At 41.5% G+C, this 21249-nt stretch overlaps 1 protein-coding gene across 5 annotated transcripts in view; it reads left to right on the forward strand.

The window, feature by feature from the left end:
* Positions 1-21249, forward strand: part of iqsec1 (IQ motif and Sec7 domain ArfGEF 1) — a 506053-nt gene that overhangs the window by 336570 nt on the left and 148234 nt on the right. Inside the window, exon 1 of one of the 5 annotated variants that reach the window (XM_033037206.1) lies at positions 2626-2996. The exons of the other annotated variants lie outside the window; for them this stretch is intronic. Coding sequence (XP_032893097.1) covers positions 2950-2996 — 47 coding nt within the window. The 5' untranslated portion in view covers positions 2626-2949. Of the gene's footprint in view, positions 1-2625; positions 2997-21249 lie in introns of those variants that run through there. 5 annotated transcript variants of the gene reach the window in all.

The raw sequence follows: 21249 nt of genomic DNA on the forward strand, positions 1-21249 counted from the left end.
AGATTCCTGCACTTCAGTGTTTTAAAAATGCAAATCATTTGTGGTCACTGGTAGAAGACTATAAGACTACAGTATATCACACTGACTGGGGCCAGCAGTTCTAAATGGAACTATCAGCATTCTGCAGGTCTACCTTATGTCAATGCTTACGCAGAGTCACTAAGCTTGGGACAAGCTGAGTGGCAGATATTAGTACATCAGTCTCCATACACCTTCACAGAACTTCAGGGAATCTAATATCATAACATTCAGGAATCACCTTTTCCAATTCCTCACTAGTCAAATCTGGCATTGGATTGGAATCGCTATTTATTTGAAGAGAGGTTCTTGACCTCGAGGTAAGGAGGGAAAGGATAAATTAATGATTTTGCTTTGTTTTAATGGGTTGAAACAGTTCTTCAGTGTGTCATAGATTATTTAGTTTTGGTTTCAATCATTGACATCAATTTTAGGCTTTGAAAGCAACTAAATATCAGAGGAATTAGAAATATGTAAACAAAGTTTTGGGGTTTTGACAGGAGGCACAGGTGAGTGCTGAGCTTTACTGTCTTAAAAAGACTGTCGGGTCATTCCAGCCCAGGGCATCAGCAGTGGGTCGGTGATGGAGAGAATTAGCTGCTTCAAATTCTTGGGCGTTCACATCTCCTGTGACCTGTCCTGGTCCCAGTACATATTCATAATCAAGCCAACTTCTACTTTCCGAGAGGTTTAAAAATTTGTCATGTCTTCAAATACTCCCAACTAACTTTTACAGATGTACTGTAGAAAGTATCCTGACAGGTTAAATGATGGCCTAGAACAGCAATTCTACCTCCCAGGAATGCAAGAGGCTGCAGAGAATGATGGGTTCACGCCCCGTCCATCACTGCTACACCCCTCCCCTCCTTCAAAAGCATCTACATGAGGTGTTGCCTCAAGAAGACGCCATCTATCGTCAAGGATCCTTCTATCGTCAAGAAGATGCCTTCTTCCCACATCTACCATCAGGCAGGATGTATTGCAGCCTGAGCTCCCATGCCATCAGGTTCAAGAGCTGCTCGTTTCCTACATCTATTAGGTGTTTGAGTCGACCAACACAACACTAATCCTATCTTGACAATGGAACACTGCAGCCCACCTCTTGCACTACCATGGACTTGTTTTATTTTCTAATTTGTTTTTACTTCAATGTCTTGTTTTTGCACAATCTTTAAAAAGATTTAGATGTAATTTATCTATAATATATATAATTTTTTTTAATATGTTTTTCTGGGTCTTTGTGCCTTTGATGTTGCTGCAAGTAAGATTTTTCATTGTATCTGTATCTCACCATACATGTGCATATGACAATAATCTTGATTCATCTAGACAGATGCCTTCCAGGTGTGTAATTCTGAAAGCCTCAGAACTAATCCTTTTTGCCCCAAGGAGAACAACTTCAGTTTCTTTTCATTCACAAGAAGCAAGCAGTCTTTCATCTCTGGTAGCATTTAATGAATCTCTTATGCACTTTCTTGAAATCTTAAGCCATGAAGCCCAGAAATGGCTACAGCACCGCACCCTTTTGCCTAATTAGTATTTTGTAAAGGTTAGCATGACATCCTTGTTTGACTGGCTTGATTGTATTCTTTGAATCCTTGCAACGGGTTTATATGAGTAACATGGCTTCTAAAATGAGTCCCACATAGTAGACTTACAAATAAATCACAAGGAATTAAAAAGACATTGGCTTGGGAGAGATGAAATTGGCTGAGGAGCAGGAAGCAGCATTGTCGTTGAAAGGTTATTTTTAGTACTGTCAGATGGGAGTAGAATTTTGTTGCATTGTGGAGCTGGAAAGCATCATTTTCAAGTGCTTAAATCTACTAATCTCATCGTTGTCTTCATCTGTTTTTATCATAAATCACTTTTCCCAATATCACTTCCTTTATTGAGATACTGGTATTTTCAGTGAAGATAGTTAGAAATATCCAGTATCCCAGCCACACTCTTTGACTCTACAAAAGGTTGATCTTTCAATTAGTTAAAATACTATGGACAACTGCCTTATTTTGTATAGAAAATAGTCTTGGATTCAGCAGGATTGTTTAACTGTTTATGTAATAGAAAGACCGAGTAGTTTCTGTTTTATTTTCGGAAATTTGTGAACTCTGTTCGGACTAGTGGGAAATATGTTTTTACAATCCATAGGCCTGAGGAATTTGGCCTAATCTGGTCCTTGTTTTGTAGTATTATTAGCTAAGTTTCCCTCAAAGAATAGTTAAACAAAATGCTTCCAGGTTTAGATATTTAATTAGATATGAAGCTTGTTCTATAAATGTTTTAATGTCTGGAACTCTGAATCTGCAAGTGGTGACTTCACTCAAGTAAACAAATCTTAAAACCGCAATTTATAGTTTCTTGCCAAATGTTTTACAGGGAAGATACACAGATCTATTCATTACTAACTCCATATGAAATGGTTTATTATACCAGACAAGCCAAAAAAACGTAGTGGGCTGCTGAGAGTTTAAACAGTCCCCACCAGATGATTCTGGGTGTGTGGTTGATAGCTTGCTGTCTTCTGGAAAGTAATATTCAGAGGACCAACCAGTGCTGGAGCTCAACTGTCAAATCACATGGGGTTGTTTAGCCTTTTACCTTACTTGGTAATTGTGAACATCATATGTTTTCAGTTACTCTTTCAACAATCAACAGATTATTTATCGAGAAAACACGTCAATGTCGCAAAGTATAGTGAAACACCAAATCTTGGAAAAATGTTAACAATATTCTTTTGAGGCTTCAGGAAATGCACATTTTCCTTAAATAAGTTGGGATGGAAATTGTTTCATGCTTGTGAGTCATTTACTGCCTGCTAGTTCTACCAGGAAGTAATTTGCTTGCTCTTGAAAGCTGCCTTTTACGCTGCTGCAACTAAAACTCCGAGATCTGTCGGAATAAAATGACCAAACTGGTGATTTCAAAAACATGTGGAATCTGATGTGGAAGTACTGTATTTCTGTGCGGACCATCAGGTAAGATGTTCTTTTAAGTTTGTTTTAGCAGAATCAGTCTTTAGAATTTGAATACTTTCAAAGCTTTTATTTTTCTCTCAAAAAATAGGCTGTTAGTCTAAAATGTAAGACAGTCATTCAAACATTGTGAGTTTTAATTGAAATGTTTTCAGAGGCTGCTTGTGCTTTTTGTACCTGGATAAAAATGCACTGTTGGTGTCAGAGTTTACTTGTATATGATTGGGGTTCTAAATGGGACAACAGACATTTGCAAGTTTGAATGCCAGAGAGTACAAAACCTCTATATTCAAAGACAGACGTCTCGAACTTCCTAAGGTTGTCCAGCATTACACTAGTTAATCAGTGTTTTGGCCTTCACCCAAGTTAGTCTGAAGAATGGTCTCGACCTGGAACGTCACCCATTCCTTCTCACCAGAGACGCTGCCTGTCCCGCTAACTTATTCCAGCGTTTTGTGTCTATCTTCGGTTGAAACCAGCATCTGCAGTTCCTTCTTACACAGGCTATTTAAATCTGGGACAATTCGGGCCAGCAAAGTAGGCTCTCTGCATCCCAATCCAATAGATGTGTGCGCAGTTTGGATCGGGGTTCAATTGAAGATAGTGGGTCCACACCAGCAGGATCTAGCCTAGTTATTAATAATACAAGACCTGCTTTTTATTTCTGGTTTCAGCTAGATTTTAATGTGTGTATCAATAGGACGATTAAGGTCACTAATTTTAATGTGTGATCAATAGAACTAATACAATTAGCTTCTGTGAGCTGATCAGATAAATATTTGGTAAAATATAAATCTTCTAAGATCCTTGAGTGTGGGGATAGGTTCCAAGGTCTTTTGTCACATCTTAAAGCATGATAAGTGATGTTGCCCACAGACTATCAGGACACCTTGTGTCCATAAAGCGGCATTCGTGCATGCTCAAACACCTCCGGGGGAAAATACACTAAACTTTTAAAAATGTTGTTGTGAAGTTCAGACTTTCTAATTGCCAATGTAAAAACAGCAATTGTGATGTCGGAAAAAAGACACAAAGAGATGGAGTAACTCAGCAGGTCAGGCAGCATCTCGGGATAAATGATGTTTCGGGTCCCGATTCGTGTTCAGAAGAATTGTGGGGGGGAGGGGGGGGAGAAGAAAACTGGAAGAAATGGAGGGGCATCCAAAGTTTGGCAGGTAATAGGTTTATATAAGTGAGGGGAGGGGTGGGGGTGTTGATAGGCAGATGGCGGGCAAACGCCAGAGATGAAAAGACAGATAAGATCATAAGTGATCATGAAATCATAAGTGATAGAATTTGAATTAGGCCATTCGGCCCATCAAGACTACTCCACCATTCAATTATGGCTGATCTTTCTCTCCCTCCTAAACCTATTCTCCTGCCTTCTTCCCATAATCTCTTTCACCCGATATGAGACAAAAGGATAGAACAGTTTCAAATTGTGAAGCTGGAGAAAGGAATGTAGGTGAAAGGTACCCAAGTGGAATACGAGGTGTTGTTCCTCTAGTTTACCTGTGGCCTCACTCTGGCAATATAGGAGGCACAGGACAGGAAGGTCAGTATGGGGACAGGAAGAGGAGTTAAAATGGGAATTAGGAATCGTGAATGTACAACAACTCATATTCCACTTAGGATACAATCCAATCGTATGTTTCCCGATGTAGCCTATTGTACATTGGCGAGACCAAGCGTAGACCTCCGCTCAGTCAGCCAAAGCCCATGGGATCCCATACTTGGCCCGCTAAGTTACTCCAGCACCTTGTGTCTTTATTTGGAAACCAACATCTGCCGTTTCTTGTATCCACAATTGTGATGTCAGAATGGTCCTTTGTCTGTGGGGACCACTTGGTGATTCAAAGGCATAACATGGAATTTGGGCTCGTGGCTTGAGATATGAAAGGTATATATCTTATTTGAGACATGGGTATCCAATTTTTGCATTCTTAATAATTGTTATATCTGAAAGTTTATAGGTTAATGAAAGTTTGAGCATCAGATTTGTCACGAGGGGGATAAAATTTAGGATATATACTTTGCATACTCATATTATTCTATGCTCTCCTGTTAGTTGTTTTATATGAGCATCATTTTTGAATAAGATCTTTTTAAAATTAAGCCAATTTTTAAAAGGATAGCCTAAGTAAAAGTAAAGAAATGAAAAGAAAGCTTGAAGTAAATGTGCAGCTTATGTGTAAGTGAATAATGGAAAAAAATCATATTCAGGATGGAAATCTAGAGAGTATTATAGCAAATCCATCTGTTGGTCTATTGTTTCAATATAAGTGTTTGAAAGGGGTTGGACAGGCTAGATGCAGGAAGATTGTTCCCGATGTTGGGGAAGTCCAGAACAAGGGGTCTCAGTTTAAGGATAAGGGGGAAATCTTTTAGGGCGGAGATGAGGAAAACATTTTTCACACAGAGAGTGGTGAATCTCTGGAATTCTCTGCCACAGAAGGTAGTTGAGGCCAGTTCATTGGCTATATCTAAGAGGGAGTTAGATGTGGCCCTTGTAGCTAACGGGATCAGGGGGTATGGAGAGAAGGCAGGTACAGGATACTGAGTTGGATGATCAGCCATGATCATATTGAATGGCGGTGCTGGCTCGAAGGGCCGAATGGCCTACTCCTACACCTATTTTCTATGTTTCTATGTAATACTTAATCTAATAATTTTACTGGTATTTCCAGTGGACTTTAACATCAGTTATTTTTTAAATGGTATTGATTTAATAGTTAAGTTGTAATATTAAAAAATTTGGGAAAGGTATTTGGGCTAATTAGTCATTTGAAACTGAAATTTTTAATTAATATCAGTCTTTTTATCTGGACATATAAGCATAGAATCTATTTTGATAATAGTGCAGCTTGCATTACGTACCATTGTTACTGCCTTTAACAAAGTTAAATCATATTGGAAAGAATGTAATGATCTCAGCTAGCTTTAGTCATTGTACTGCAACGCCTATTCTGTTTGGTGATGACCAGAGGATCTGCTGAGCCTCGCTTTTGTGAAAATCACTGTGATTCTAACATCGGTCCAGATTTTGTAGTCAGTGGCAGAAAACTAACAATTGGCTGCACTGAAAAACTGCAAACTTCAAGCAATTACACGTGGCTTCTATTCATCCTCTCCTGAGACTGTTTACTGTCTGGTATTCTAACCAACCTGAGGGATCTGGAAATAATGATGTGATTAAGTCTGAATCATAGAAGATTTGAATGCAAAATTGTCCCGTGTGTAGGGTAATGTTAATGTATGGGGGTCGCTGGTCGGCACGGACTCGGTGGGCCGAAGGACCTGTTTCCGGACTGTAACTCAAAACTAAACTAAACTAGTTGCTTTGTTCTGGATGGTAAAGAACTCCTTGACGATTGTCAAGAGTCAGTCGTTTAATTGTCATATGTTTCTTGAAACTGGTTGTCACGGTTTTCAGGCTTTTGTACCTTCCCAACTGTCGGTGTGAAATGAGAGCACGGCCAGGGTGAAGTGGGTATTTGACAAATCCGGCCCACCTCTATGAGGCATTGCCACCTATAAATTCCTTCAATGGTTGGGAGGCCAGTACCTGTGATGGGCGACCACTCTCTGTAATCTGCTTTGTTCCTGAACATTCAAGTTGCCAAACCAGGATGTGTGATCACCGGTTAGTATGCTCTGCACTGCACACGTGGAGATAGACAAACAATGCTGCCATTGCCAATGTGCACATCCTGCAAGCTATTTAAAATTTAAAAATGAACATGTTCTATAAAATGCCATTAGCGACATGGAGTAATGATTACCAGTGTTGACAGTTTTGCTGTAAAGACATTAGCAATCTTGAGGCCAATATATAGGAAATAAAGAGAATCCAGTGTTGAATCATTGACATTAGACAGCAACTGGTGATATTCTGATCATGACTTAACTAATATACACGTAGTCAGCTTATGATCAGCATTCGTGCTTAACTAGGGGAAAGGTAAATTGGTGACAAGGATGCTCTCCTGTTTGTGGGATGTCAAGTTTATAAAGTTTTAGGTAATATATCTTCGAAACACTATCCACAATGAAAGACGGTGGCAATGGCTCTAGCTTTGTGAATTTACAACATTTCACATATTTCTAACAAATGGAATTGATTAAAAATGGCCTTTCTTGGTTGTAAAAATGTCCATGATAAGTACAAATTGCTGTAGAAAGGACTTAAATTTGAAGCAAACATGATGACATCCTTCTGAAAGAATGTCTCAAACGTGCAAAATACCTATATTTCTCGCAGCAGAGCTGCTCTTATTATTTGTGTGCCTAGGATTAGTTTGAGGCCAGCAAACTGAACACAATTTGGACGGAGTCCATAATTTTGACTTTGAGTTGGCTGTAATAAACATATGAAGTAATGGTGAAACTGGAACCTTCTGGTTCTGATTGAATGCTGTTGTGTTCATGCCTTTTCATTTCATTGTGTTGTTTTGTTTATCATGATTCTGACGTACAGCTGCAATTTGGTATTCATTGTATATTTTCAAGTTGATGGTTGTGGATTTTGGTGGGCAGATGTTGTAGAAAATAGCAAACGAATAAGTCCCATGTTATGCTGTTTCGGTATGTTTGAGTTTCTACAGCAATACATTCATCAAAATTTGGGGCCTGGTTAAACTGTAGGAAACATGAATAGTTCACAGTGAAAGTATGCTTGTAAATGTGGTCAAATATTACTGCTTGTAAAGGCAGAAAACTTAAATAAACTGTGTAGGTTCAGTGAACTGTTTATTATTTTGCACATAATAGCCTGATCATATCAAGGCTAGGTTGAAATTCATTTCTATTTACTTCTTTAAAAACAGCAACAACAAAAATTTTAACTATATTTTCTTTTCCTGTATCTTCTATTCTGGGTAGAGGTTCTGGATTTATTAGTAGCAGTTTTTAATCTTAATGTTTGACCCTTACCTTAGCTGTAACAGGGCCAATTACAATGTTAACATTTACCCACAAGTTGTTTAATTATTTTTTTTTGCATAGTAATTTGCAAAAAACATAAACTGATAATTGCAGGCCGACGGAAACGACCCAGAAACAAGACTGGTAAATGTGGACATCCAGACATCCTTAACCAATCAAATTGAAGGGTTGAGAAATAGCGGAATAATCCATAAATCTCCAATAATTAATGTCAGAAGGACTAAGACTACTACCACTGCCACCACCCTTTCATCAATTTCTGTTTTTTCAGTGCCAAAACACAATTATTTCCAATTATAGGCTGCCATTGTTAAGGTTTCTTAAAGTAACGTAAATTATTGACTGTGGCAGATTTTATTTTTATCTATTTTCACATGCAGTGACCATAGATTTCAGTTGATCTCATTAGTGAAGCAGACATTGGAAGTTATTTTCATAAAGTTATTAGCACTGTTGAGCAACCCAGGGCAGTCATTTTTCAGACCAGGCAAAAACAGCAGCCGTTACTAATCTGAACTAAATATAGAAAATGTTGGAAATAAGGAGTTGGTCTGGCACCATCAATGGAGAGAGAAACAGATTTAATGTATCTGGTTGGTGATCTGTTTGCTTTTGTTTTATTAGTAAGGACACCCAGTTTGCATCTGCCACTCGAGCAAAGTCAACACAGTGGTAGAGCTGCTTCCTTACAGCGCCAGACACCCGGGTACGATTACTGGTGCTGCCTGTATGGAGTTTGTCTGTTCTCCCTGTGAATGCATGGGTTTTCTCCGGGTGCTCCGGTTTCCTCCCGCACTCCAAAGACATACAGGCTTGCAGGTTATTTGGCTTCAGTAAGAATTGTAAATTGTAAATTGGCTCCAATGTGTAGGATAGTGCTAGTGCGTACGTGATGATCATTGGTCGATGCAATCTGGGTTGACTGAAGGGCCTGTTTACGTGCTGGAGTCGCGACACTGAATATGCTAAAAAAAAATAGGAAGTGCTATTCAGTGTTACTTTACTTCAACAGCAGGCTATTGCAATGTAATGTAATATCTTTAGGACTATAGAACCTGTTTAATATGTGTGTATTAATAATGTAAATTAGGTACATATGCAGAAAAACAATATGTGACATATATATTCACTCACTGTCCTGAGACAAAATTGAACAGTATTTTAAAATACTTATGTAGTAGTGAGATACCATTGATTCAACAATGTAAATATACATATGCAGATATTAATATAGTACATTGATGTCAGTATTTCAGATGAAATCTTGAGAAACTTAATAGACTGTTTTAAATTGTAGACCTTCAATTCTCTTTAGTATTAACACATTCCTCTCAAAACCACAAAATAACCAATCATTGTCTAGTATAGCTGCTGCTCTCCCACTCTTCGACCCTGTTCTGACCCAGACTCATTCCACCTATCATTTGCCAAACTTTTTCCCATTCCCGTCTCTTTTCCAGCTTTCTCCCCCTGTGACAGCCTGAAGAAGGGTCCTGACCTAAAATATCACCCATCCATGTACTCCAGAGATGCTGCCTGACCTGCTGATTTGCTCTAGCTCTTTGGGTTCTACTGCTTGTAGAACATTGGTTGATGCTGTGCCAAGAAAATGGCCCTAACACTTAAGTTCATCTGTCTAAACAGTGTGGACAAACTGTGAAAGGCTCTCTGTAAAAGCAAGAATTTTACTATGCATTCTTTAAACAAAATTTGTCAAAGCCAGATGTATCCTGAAGACATGTGTTAAGCTGACATCATTTGTACAAATGTTTGTCTTACAAAATGAAGATCATAGTTCTACAACATGGATCCTGGCCCTTTGGCCCACCGCGTCCATGTCGATTTTTTTTCACCCATCTGCACTAAAACAATTATCCTGCAATACAATCATATCCTTCTATGCCTTGACTATTTAAGTGTCTGTTTAAATGCCTCTTAAATGTACTAATTGTATCTGATTGTACCATCTTCTCTGGCAGTGTGTACTCCGGATATCAGGCAGTATATCATGTGAAGGAAAAAAACTTCCCCCTCAAATCCTCTTCAAAACACCTTCCTCTCACATTAAATTTATGTCCCCTTGTCTTTGAGATCCCTTCCATGGGAAAAGGATTTTGACCATTTATCCCATCCATGCCTCTTGAAATGTTGGCCCAGATGATGTAGTCATCGATGTAGTGGATAAAAAATTTGGGGGATAGGGCCAGTGTATGCCCGAAGCAAGGACTGTTATACATAACCATCACAAAAGCAAGCTTTGGTGAGGGCCCATGTGAGTGCCAAAGGCTACACCTTTAACTCGGAGAAAGTGAGAGGAGTCAACAGAGAGGTTGTTGAGGGTGAGGACAAGTATGCCAAACGGTTTATTCACCACCCTATCGACTTGTGTTGCCACTTTCAAGGAACTTTCAACCTTTCTGTTGTGCCTTCCCATCTTCAGTATATATGCTACCCTATTTGACTTCCCAAATTGTGGCTCCTCGCATTTGTTGGGATAAAATTACATCTGCTAATGCTTCTCCCAACTTTCAACCTAATCTATATTCATCTGTAGCCTTAGACAACCTTTCCTGCTATCCACAACAAAGTTAACTTTCTTGTCATCTGCAACTTTACTAATCCTACGTCCTACATTCACATTTGTTATTAATATATCTCACAGATTTCAAAGGTCTTCCTACCGATTAGCCAGCTTGCCGGAGTCTGTGTGTCTGAACCTTCTGGACCAGCCTACTATGCAGAACTTTGCCAAATGCTTTACTAAAGTTCATATAGATAACATCTAGCACCCTGCCTTTCTCAATTTCCTTCATCAGTATCTCTTCAAAAATTCAATTGAATTACTAAAACACAATTTCTCTTGCTGATTATCCTAAATCAGTCCCCTGCCTTTCCAAATGAACATTAATCCATTCCCTTAGAATTTTTTCCAATAATTTCCCCACCACTAATGTAGGGTTGCAGCTACCCGGTTTATGGCCTACTCTTCTTAAATGAAAGAACAACATTAGTGTCCTGGTTCCTCGGTACAGAAAATGTATTTGCAGAAATCTCAGTCTTGGCCCCAACAATCTCTTCCTTGTTTCCCATATAATTCTGAGGTAGGTCTTACCCAGCCCTGGGGATTATCAGCCCTTATGTGTTCAAGACATCTAAAGTCTCCACCTTAACACTGACATGCTCCAAACTATTTAATGTATCACCCATGTTGTAGTGGCAGATATTACATCGTCTCAAGGATTTAGTCCTCGATAGTCACTTTAATTGATAACCGAGGATCAGAATGTAATGAATACGCACCCACGAGCTCTCCACGAGACATTCAATGCTGTCGAAAGATAAATCTTCCAAAAACACTCTTGATTAATAGTCTCTTTATTGTAGTAGTACAAACAGTAAGATAATTCATACTAGCTTCTTCTTGTCTAATTACATTTCAATCATACTCGTGGTCATGCTCATGCATGGTCAAAAACTATGTATCTTCCCCAATATTCTTCGAACTAAACTAAACTAAACTCCTTGGGAGTCTGCGCGAGAATCCCAGCCGCAAACACACCTCAGACTACGTATAAATCCCGCCCACATAATTACAGGCAGATAAAATCTAAAGGTAACTGGTTAAAGTTATAACATACTGAGTTAAGCTCAATGGCTACAACACATGTTCTTGCTACCCTCCACCTCCTTTTACTTGGTAAATAAGAAGTATTCATCTAGGACCATGCTCACATCCCATGGCTCCCACATAGATTGCTCCTTTTGTGCCGATGGTGATCCACTCTTTCCCTAGCTACCCTGACGCTACCCTGATGCTACCCTGACCTACCCTACCAGCCAAGGATATTTCATGGCCTCTTACTTTCTTAAGTACTCGCCTACACCTATAAAGTAGTTAAGGGTAGAAGTTATTGTGTTGCTTAATGTTGGTTGACTTTAATTATTTGCACAAAGCACCTCCTCTTGTAACAAGTTCTGAAATTATTTGTTTTCACATGGAAAATATGAATGGGGCGAAATATGATTTTTATTCTGCCTGACCAACGTGCTTACAATGTTTAATGCCGGTTGTGTGCATCCAAGTGTATAACTGTAAGACAACTGAAACATAGGATACAGCCTTTCAGTAAACATTATCTAACACAACAATTTCTTAATCTTTCAGGAGGGAAGTAATTTTTTTTCCTTTATAATACTTTTCATTCTTCTGAGAGCTTGCATTCTACTATTTATATATCTGTCAGTGTTGGATTGGCATAACTCACTCGCGGAGCCACAGTATGACATAGTATGAGTGACACTAATCTACACTGGAAACAGTGAATATTCTGAGTCTCATCAATATTCTAACTGTAATATTGAAGATTTAGGAGCCTGGATGCAATTCCAGCGTAACCTGCTGATATCCGAGCTCCACAAGAGCCACTGGATACTAGACTTCATTGAACACTTGATACAATATGAATACAAACCAAATACCGGAGGGAAGTATGTCATTGCACTTGGAAAAAATTGACTTAATATTTGTTCATGAATTCTGGCAAAATGAAGTTAAAGAGCAAAAGTGATACTATAGAACATATTTATGGTGAACGACGACAATTGTACTCGTAGAGCTTTACTGCAGGAGTTCCTTGGTGAGGTTACATTTAATAACTGCTGCCTTACTGATTTTCCTTCGATCAGAAGATCCAGAATTGGCCATTTATCTAATGAGTCCTATGTTCACTCCATTGACAATTATAATTAATATAGAAGATTGTGCATGAGTATTGTGAGCGATTCTGGTCACCCCATTACAGGTAGAATGTGGAGGTTTTGGTGCAGGTGCAGAAGAGGTTTACCAGGGTGTTGCCTGGATTAGTGGGTATTAGCTATGGGGAGACTTTGGAAATATTTTGAATTGTTTTCTTTGAAATGACAGAAGCTGAAGGGAGACCTGTCTTCCCAAACAATTAAATGTTGTATTTATAGAGACCCTACATTTTACAATCCTCTCTTTCAAAAAATGGCAGCAAGTAGTTTTAAAAAGTGGAATATAAGGCGGAAAGTTTGATCAGAGCGTTTGATCAAAAAGGAGTTTAGAAAAGCAGCAAGACTTAGGGAGAAAATGCCAGTGCTTTCGGCCATTACATCTGAAGATGCAACAGCCAGTGATGAACCAGTAAAATTTTTGGATGCTAAAGAAACTCGAATTTGAGGAATGGAGAGATCTTCGAATGTTGTTGGTGCAGTGGAGAGCATAGAGTTTATAAACACCAGTGAGAATTTTAGAATCTTTAATTTGCCGTAGGGAATAACTAATTATTGCCTAAGATGATTGCCTTGATGATAAACAAGGTTTTGAATGATATAATGATACAGTTAGAATTAAAACCCCAGCAAGGGGGATATTAGAATGATCAAAAGTAGGGATTAAAAGCCCTGTCCCACGGTACGAGTTCATGCCAAGTGTTCTCCCGAGTTTGCGCTGATTTGAACTCGGAGATTTACAGTAATGGCCACTCGTCTGTACTTGGGGGTCTCGTGGACATTTTTCAACATGTTGACAAATCTTCACGAGTCTTCCCGTGCTTACCTGCCGTTAGCGAGTCTTCCCGAGTACCTGCCGTTAGCACTGAGAGACGTCCCCGAGCTCCGACGTACCCGCTACGTTCATTCTCCATGCTTACCACGAGTTTTTTTTTAAAAACTCGGGAGAGCTCTTGGAATGAACTCGTACCGTGGGACAGAGCTTTTAGCAAAGTACAATGAGAATTTTTGAGATGGGGTGGAATTGGATTCAGAAGCGATGGAATGGGTGGTTTTATGGTCTGGTTATGTAGCCTGCAGCTCATTCTGCAGCAAAATATAAAACTGATGTTTAGTTTAGTTAGAGATACAGCGTGGAAACAGGCCCTTCGGCCCACCGGATCCACGCCGACCAGCGATCCCTGCCCACAAGTGGCAGATTAGTGGATAGAAGGAGAGCAAGGTACAGCAGAGTGGCCTGTTGGGAGTGGGCTTGTTGAGGAAAGCCCATGTCGTGAACAGTGTAATATGGTTTCAGATCAAAGGCAGGAAGCGGGATGGAGTTAATGGCTATGGACTGAGCTATGGAATGTTTATGTTTGGGACTGAGGACAATGACATCAGTCATTCAATTTCCGCCAATTTGTGGTTAGTTTGGAACAAATATTACATTTGAGGTTTAATTGCAATCATTTAAAGGCCATTTGCTAATGAACATTTTATTGAGTGTTACCCCCATCTTTGTTTATTTCTGTTAACAAATTGTCAAAAGTCTGAACTGCATAAAATTGACAAATGTTGAAGTGCAGATGTTGGAATCTTGAGCAAAACACAAAGTGTAAAGGGCCTGTCCCACGAGCATGCTACCTGCATGCGGCAAGCGCGACCAAACCGGAAGCGGGGGCCGCGCGGAGGTCGAGTGATCCCCGTACAGGACCGGTCCCACCAGCATGCGCCTGCATGCAGCGAGCACGACCAAACCGGAAGCGAGGGCCACGCGGAGGTCAAGTGAGTGACGTGAAGTCCGAACGAAGTCCGCGGGAAGTTCGCGCGTGACGTACGGCGTCAAGACGCTGCGCACGCCCGTCGAGGGAGTGCGTATAGCGTCGAGGCGGCTGCGGGCCGGCAGGCCATTGCCGCGCGGAATTTTTGAACACGGTCAGTTTTTTGGAGCCCCGCGTGATGTCGAGACCAGCTCTGCTCAACTCCATATGGCTCCGGCGATCGAAGTGGGGCCGGCCCCGCGAGGCCGTACGGCTCAAGCGACGACGTTAGGTCGCGCTTGCCGCATGGAGTCGCATGCTCGTGGGACAGGCCCTTAACTCAGTGGGTCAGGCAGCATCTTTAGAGGGAATGGATGGGAAACGTTTCAGGTCAAGGGGGCCCTTCTTCTGTCGGAAGAAGGTTCCCGATTTATAACATCACATATCCATTCCCTCCACAGTCTAAAGAAGGGTCCTGCATTTTGTCTTTTGCATGAGATTGAGAAATCTCATTTGATGATTGAAGATAGATGAAATCAATGTGTATCTACTCTATTCCCCGATATATCAAGTAAGTTAAGCACATCTTGTATTTACACTGAGCCCTCTTAAAATGTTCTTCTTTCAGATGTTGCAAAACTTTGACTTCTTATTCCATTGCATGGCCGTCCGAAGGGGGGGGTGTGCTGGGTGCGACCGCACCCCCTTTCCCCCTCCCCCCCCCCCCCCCAGAGTAAGAAAAAAATCAGCAGAATAAAAAAAAAAAATCGGAGCACAATCAGCGTTTCCACTTTGTAGGAAGTCGCCCGAAATTCTGGCTCCGGCCGCTGGGGGAGAAACAAATGCGCCCATCCGCGCCTGCGCAGTTGGGGAAGCGACGCAAAATGGCGCTGTCTCTCCGCGCGTGCGCAGTGGGCCCGGGGCGGGATCAGACTATCATTTGTGCTTCACTCATTCAGCTCGATGTCTCGCGTCTCCTCCAGGTAAGTAGTGGAAGAGGGAGGGGAGATGTCTGTCCGCCCGCCCGCCCGGTCCAGCATTTCCATCCGCGGGGGCAGGGACGGACGGGGGGGTGCGGTGCTGCCGGTCCTGCGTTTCCATCCACAGCGTCGGGGGAGGGGGGGGGTGCGGTGTGCGGTGTCTAAGGGTCCAACGTTTCCATCCGCGGCGTTGGAGCCTCGCCATCGGCCAGCCTGGCGACCAGGAGACCTTCCTCCCGTCGCCGGGCGGGAGCGGCTGTAACTGCAACACCAGACGCCGCTGCGGCAGGGTCCGCTGCCCCCGCCTCCCCCCCCCCCCCCGCCGCTGGGGCCCCAACCTTCTTCCGCCCATGCCACCCCCGCTACCCCCGCCGCTGGGGCCCAAGCCATCTTCCGCCCCCGCCGGCCCACGCCACCTTCATCTTCGTTTGTTGATTTTAGCTCTGCATTCAACACCATTGTGCCATAGCTACTACGCTCCAAACTTTCTGAGTTGACTGTGCCTGAACCCCTCTGTCGGTCGATCACTAGCTTTCTGACAGACAGGAAGCAGCGTGTGAGACGGGAAAGCATATCTTGGACCCGTAAACTCTCAGCATAGGAGCACCGCAAGTTGCGTCCTCTCCTCTCTCCTCTCCTCTCGCCACACCAATGACTGCACCTCCACAGACACCTCTGTTAAGCTTCTCAAGTTTGCGGACGACACACCCCTGATTGGACTGATCCAGGATGGGGATCTCTGTACTCTTTTCAGTTTGACATCTTTCCTATAACATGGTGCCCAGAACTGAACACAATAATAATAATAATAATAATAATAATAATAATAATAATAATAATAATAATTTTATTTATAGAGCACTTTAAAAACAAACATAGTTGCAACAAAGTGCTGTACATCACTAATCATTGACAAAAAAGTTAATACACACCAATAATAACAGTTAAAAGATGGAGTAAGTAAAGATATTCAAAATAAAGAAATATTAAAAACACTACAAGCAGGAGCAAAGTCTCATGCATGGTCAAAAGCCAGGGAGTATAAATGTGTTTTAGTACTGGATTTGACGATGGACAGTGAGGGGGCCTGTCTGACGTGCAACGGCAGAGCGTTCCAGAGTGACGGAGCAGCAACAGAGAAGGCTCTATCCCCTCTGAGCTTCCGCTTAGACCTCGGTACCTCCAGGAGCAGCTGATCAGCTGACCTGAGGGACCGGGCAGGAGCGTATGGGTGGAGCAGCTCAGAGAGTTAAGGCGGGGCGAGCCCATTCAGAGATTTAAAAACAAATAACAGAATTTTAAAATGAACTCGAGAGAGCACCGGGAGCCAGTGGAGGGAGGCCAGAACTGGTGTTATGTGCTCCCTCTTTCGAGTTCCAGTTAAAAGGCGAGCAGCAGCATTCTGAACCAACTGGAGACGAGCCAGTGAAGAACGAGCAACTCCAAAATAGAGTGCGTTACAGTAATCCAGCCTAGATGTAATAAAGGCATGGATTACTGTCTCAAAATGCTGCCGCTCGAGAATGGGTTTCACCTTTGCCAGCTTCCTTAAGTGAAAGAAGCTGGACTTAACCACCGCGCCTATTTGGCGATCTAACTTAAAGTCACTGTCCATCCTAAAACCCAGATTCAAAACTGTTGGCTTCACGTACCGTGACAATGGACCTAAATCAACAAATGGAGGTTCACGGCAGCCATTGGGATCAAACAAAATCACCTCTGTCTTCTTTTCATTAAATCCTAGAAAGTTTAGGGCCATCCAGGACTTAATGTCCTCAAGACAAGACAGAAGTGAATTTACAGAAAAGGCGTCTTCCTTCCGCAGCGGCAAATAAAGTTGGGTATCATCTGCATAACAATGGAAAGAGATGCCATGCTTTCTAAGGATGGAACCCAGAGGAAGTATGTACAGCGAGAAAAGCAGGGTCCCAGAATCGAACCCTGTGGAACCCCATATGACAGGGGAGCGGAAGAGGATTCAAAACCAGCAAGGCTAACACACATGGTTCTGTCTGCCAGATAGGACCTGAACCATCCCAGGGCACTGCCACAGATGCCCACTAACTGCTGTAGCCGAGATAATAAGATATTATGGTCCACTGTATCAAAGGCGGCAGATAAGTCCAGCAGGACAAGAACCACACAATCACCAGAATCATTAGCTAGGAGGATGTCATTAAAAACCCTTAATGCGGTCTCACCAACGTCTTATACAACTGCAACATGACCTCCCAACTTCTATACTCAATACTCTGACTGATGAAGGCCAAAGTGCCAAAATACTTTTTGACCACCTGATATACCTGCGACTCGACCTTCAAGGAACCATGCAACCATCAACCATTCCTCTTCCCACCTGGCTAATTGATCCAGATCCTGTTGCAATCATTCACAACCATCTGCACTATTTGCAAATCCACTCACTTCTGTATCATCAGCAAACTTGCTAATCTTGCCCTGTTCTGTGACGTTTCACAGAGTGCTGGAGTAACTCAGTGGGTCAGGCTGAGTATAGAAGTTGGGAGGTCATGTTGCAGTTGCCTAAGAAGTTGGTGAGGCCGCATTCAGAGTATTGTATTCAGTTCTGGGTACCATGTTATAGGAAAGATGTCATCAAACTGGAAAGGGTACAGTGAAGATTTACGGGGATGTTGCCAGGACTGGAGGGCCAGCACTATAGGGAGAGGTTGAGTAGGCTGGGACTCTATTTCATGGAGCAGATGAGGATGAGGGATGATCTAATAGAGGTGTATAAAATCATGATTTGAATAGATATGGTTGAGTCTTTTGCCCAGAGTAGGTGAATCGAGAGCAGAGAACATAAATTTAAGGTGAAGGGCAAAAGATTTAATAGGAATCGGAGTGGTATATTTTTCACACAAAGGGTGGTCGGTGTATGGAACAAGCTGCCAGAGTAGGTAGTTGAGGCAGGGACTATCGCAAAATTTAAGAAACAGTTAGAAAGGTACATAGATAGGACAGGTTCGGAGGGATATGGATCAAACGTGGGCAGGTGGGACTAGTGTAGATGGGACATGCTGGGCTGAAGGGCCTGTTTCCACACTGTATCACTCTATGACTATCTATCTTTCCCTCTCAAACCCATTTTCCTGCCCTCTCCCCATTACCTCTGACACCCATATTAATCAAGAATCTATCAATCTCCGCCTGAAAAATGTCCGTTGACTTGACCTCCACAGCTGAGTGTGGCAATGAATTCCATAGTTCACCACCCTCTAAACTAGTCCCATTCACATGCGTTTGGCCCATATCCATCTAAATCTGTCCTATCCATGTACCTGTCCAAATGTCTTAAACAGTAGGATAGTCCCAGCCTTAACTACCTCTTCTGGCAGCTTGTTCCATACACCCACCACTCTTTGTGTGAAAAAGCTACCTCTCAGATCCCTGTTAATTTCTGAAATATTGGTCATAAATTTAATGCAACAATGCTCATAATGCACCAGAGAGCATCTAAAACCCCTGAGCTTCCAGGGCCCTTAAGTGGGTCCTGGACGCCGGCATCGAGTGACTTCACGCTTCGCGCTCGTGATGTGCTCAACACACACATTATTTCACATTAAATTTCTTGTAATCCTGTCATGCCACCCCCCTTTTTGAAAAGCTTCGTACAGGCCTGCATTGGTACATGGATGATTCATCAATTCTTTGTGGAAGTACACACTTTTTGCATCTATCTTTTTGTGATGCACCTTTATCATTCATTAAATTTGATTGCTTATATTGCCTTACCTATTTAGCTTTTGGCATCATGCCAGTTACAACTGAGTGAATGGAAGGATTCTTGAAGTGTTTCAACTGGTGAACCCCTGGTTACTGTATAAACCAGTTAATTCTAACCTACATGGTGGTACCTGTACTCTTTCATTGCAGTACTTTAGTTGATCTTAATCAGTTGATTCTAAAGGGGCTGTCCCACTTGGGCGACCTAATTGGCGAGTTTAGAAGAGTTTAGGAGAGTTTGAAAAAATGTCATGTTGAAGACCTCTTTCGACTATGTAGAAGACCTCCTTCGACCTCCTTCGACTATGTTGAAAACTAGCTTTGACTAGCTACGACTATCTGGCAAAATTGGGCACCGAATAGTGGAGAGTGAAGACGACCTCCTTTGAACTCCTTTGACCTCCCTTTGACTATGATGAAGACTATCTACAACTACCTTCGACTACCCTCGATTACATATGACTAACATGCCGACCTACTACGATCTACTACGACTAGACCTACGAGTAAAAATAGTATTGATTTTTTTTTCCATGGTAACCTTCTTTTACTCGCGGGCATTTTTCAACATGTTGAAAAATACGCCGCGACCTAGCCGAGGCCTCAAGTACACGGGGACTACTCTCGAGCATGAAGGAGAGTTACAAAGACCTCCTAGGACCTCGTGTCGACCATGCTGCGAGTACGAGTCGAGGGCAAACTAGCCAGAACTCGCGGATTTGGTTGCCCAAGTGGGACAGCCCCTTAACCTTACCCTAACCTAGGCTTAGAGTTAGCACATGGAATTCATTTGAAGCAATGCCACACTAGAATCAAAATTTGGATGTGCAATTAATATTCAGATTTTGATTCTTCTTTGGTATAGTTTCAACTCCAATAAAATACTAGGTGTCAAAAATTCCATGTCAAATGATCCCCATTGGGTGTTCAAGGCAAAACTAACAGCTCAATTCTTTATATGAAATGCACTGGACTCTGGTTAATGAATAGCTGTTTCCAGCTGAAGCAGCAAAGTCTTGAAAATAGTCTGGCAGCTCTCTTTCAAAAGACTAGACAATGCCTCATTTGTTATTGAAGGTTACTTGACTCCACTTGTATTTACCTTATTCCCATAATGTTCTGTTTTGAATCAATGACTTAAGCTGAATAATAAAGCAAATTTTAACATTCCTTTCTAGTAACGTTTCCTTTCTCGAGTTTAAAAGTTATCATTTTGGACATTATGTGCACTGGCAAATCTTTGCCCTTAAAAATATTGAAACTTCAGGAAGAACATGATAAAATAGGTCGAAGTCAGCATGGTTTTGTTAAGGAGATATCTTGCCTGACAATTGGAGTTTTTTTTTTAGGAGGTAATGTAGGACAAAGGCGAGTCAACAGATGGTAAAGTTCTAGCATGGATAGAAGATTGGCTGACTTAATTAGTATGGGCATCAGTTACGGGGAGAAGGCAAGAGAATGGGAAGGAGAGGGAAAAAAAGATCAGCCATGATTGAATGGTGGAATAGACTCGTTGGGCTGAAGAGCCTAATTTTGTCACTATGTCTTAAGGCCTTATGGTCTAACATGAATTCTATTAAACTGCACCTGCACAGAAGTTTAGATCGTATGGGCCATGTTGCCAGTAAATGAATTGCCTTGCAAATCATAGATATTTCTACTGTCACCCAAATCTGTTTCCAGTCATTTTCATGTGATACCTGATCACATGTGTAACAGGTATAAGCAGTACTTCTAAATTCTATTGTTGTCCCTTATTGGCTCAAACAATACTTTAACATTCCATTCTTTAATTTTATAAGTAAATGCCATGCTTCAAGTCTAATTGCAGATGATAATTTTAAGAGTCATTTAGTTTATTTTTGATTCAGTTATTGTATAACACAGATTTGTAGGTTTCCCCATTTCAACTGGAAATGAGTGCATTTTATTGCTCGTCATCACTTGTTTTCAGAAAGATGCTTCTCTGTGAGCGTCAATGTCATCCATATAAATCCATATCAGAATATTAATAATCACTTTGGGAATTTTAAAGGATCCATTAATAATGTTTTAATGTCTTCAGAGCATAATTAACAAATTAAACAAATTATT

The sequence above is a fragment of the Amblyraja radiata genome, chromosome 18 (assembly GCF_010909765.2).
Source record: "Amblyraja radiata isolate CabotCenter1 chromosome 18, sAmbRad1.1.pri, whole genome shotgun sequence".
Classification (NCBI taxonomy): Eukaryota; Metazoa; Chordata; class Chondrichthyes; order Rajiformes; family Rajidae; genus Amblyraja; species Amblyraja radiata.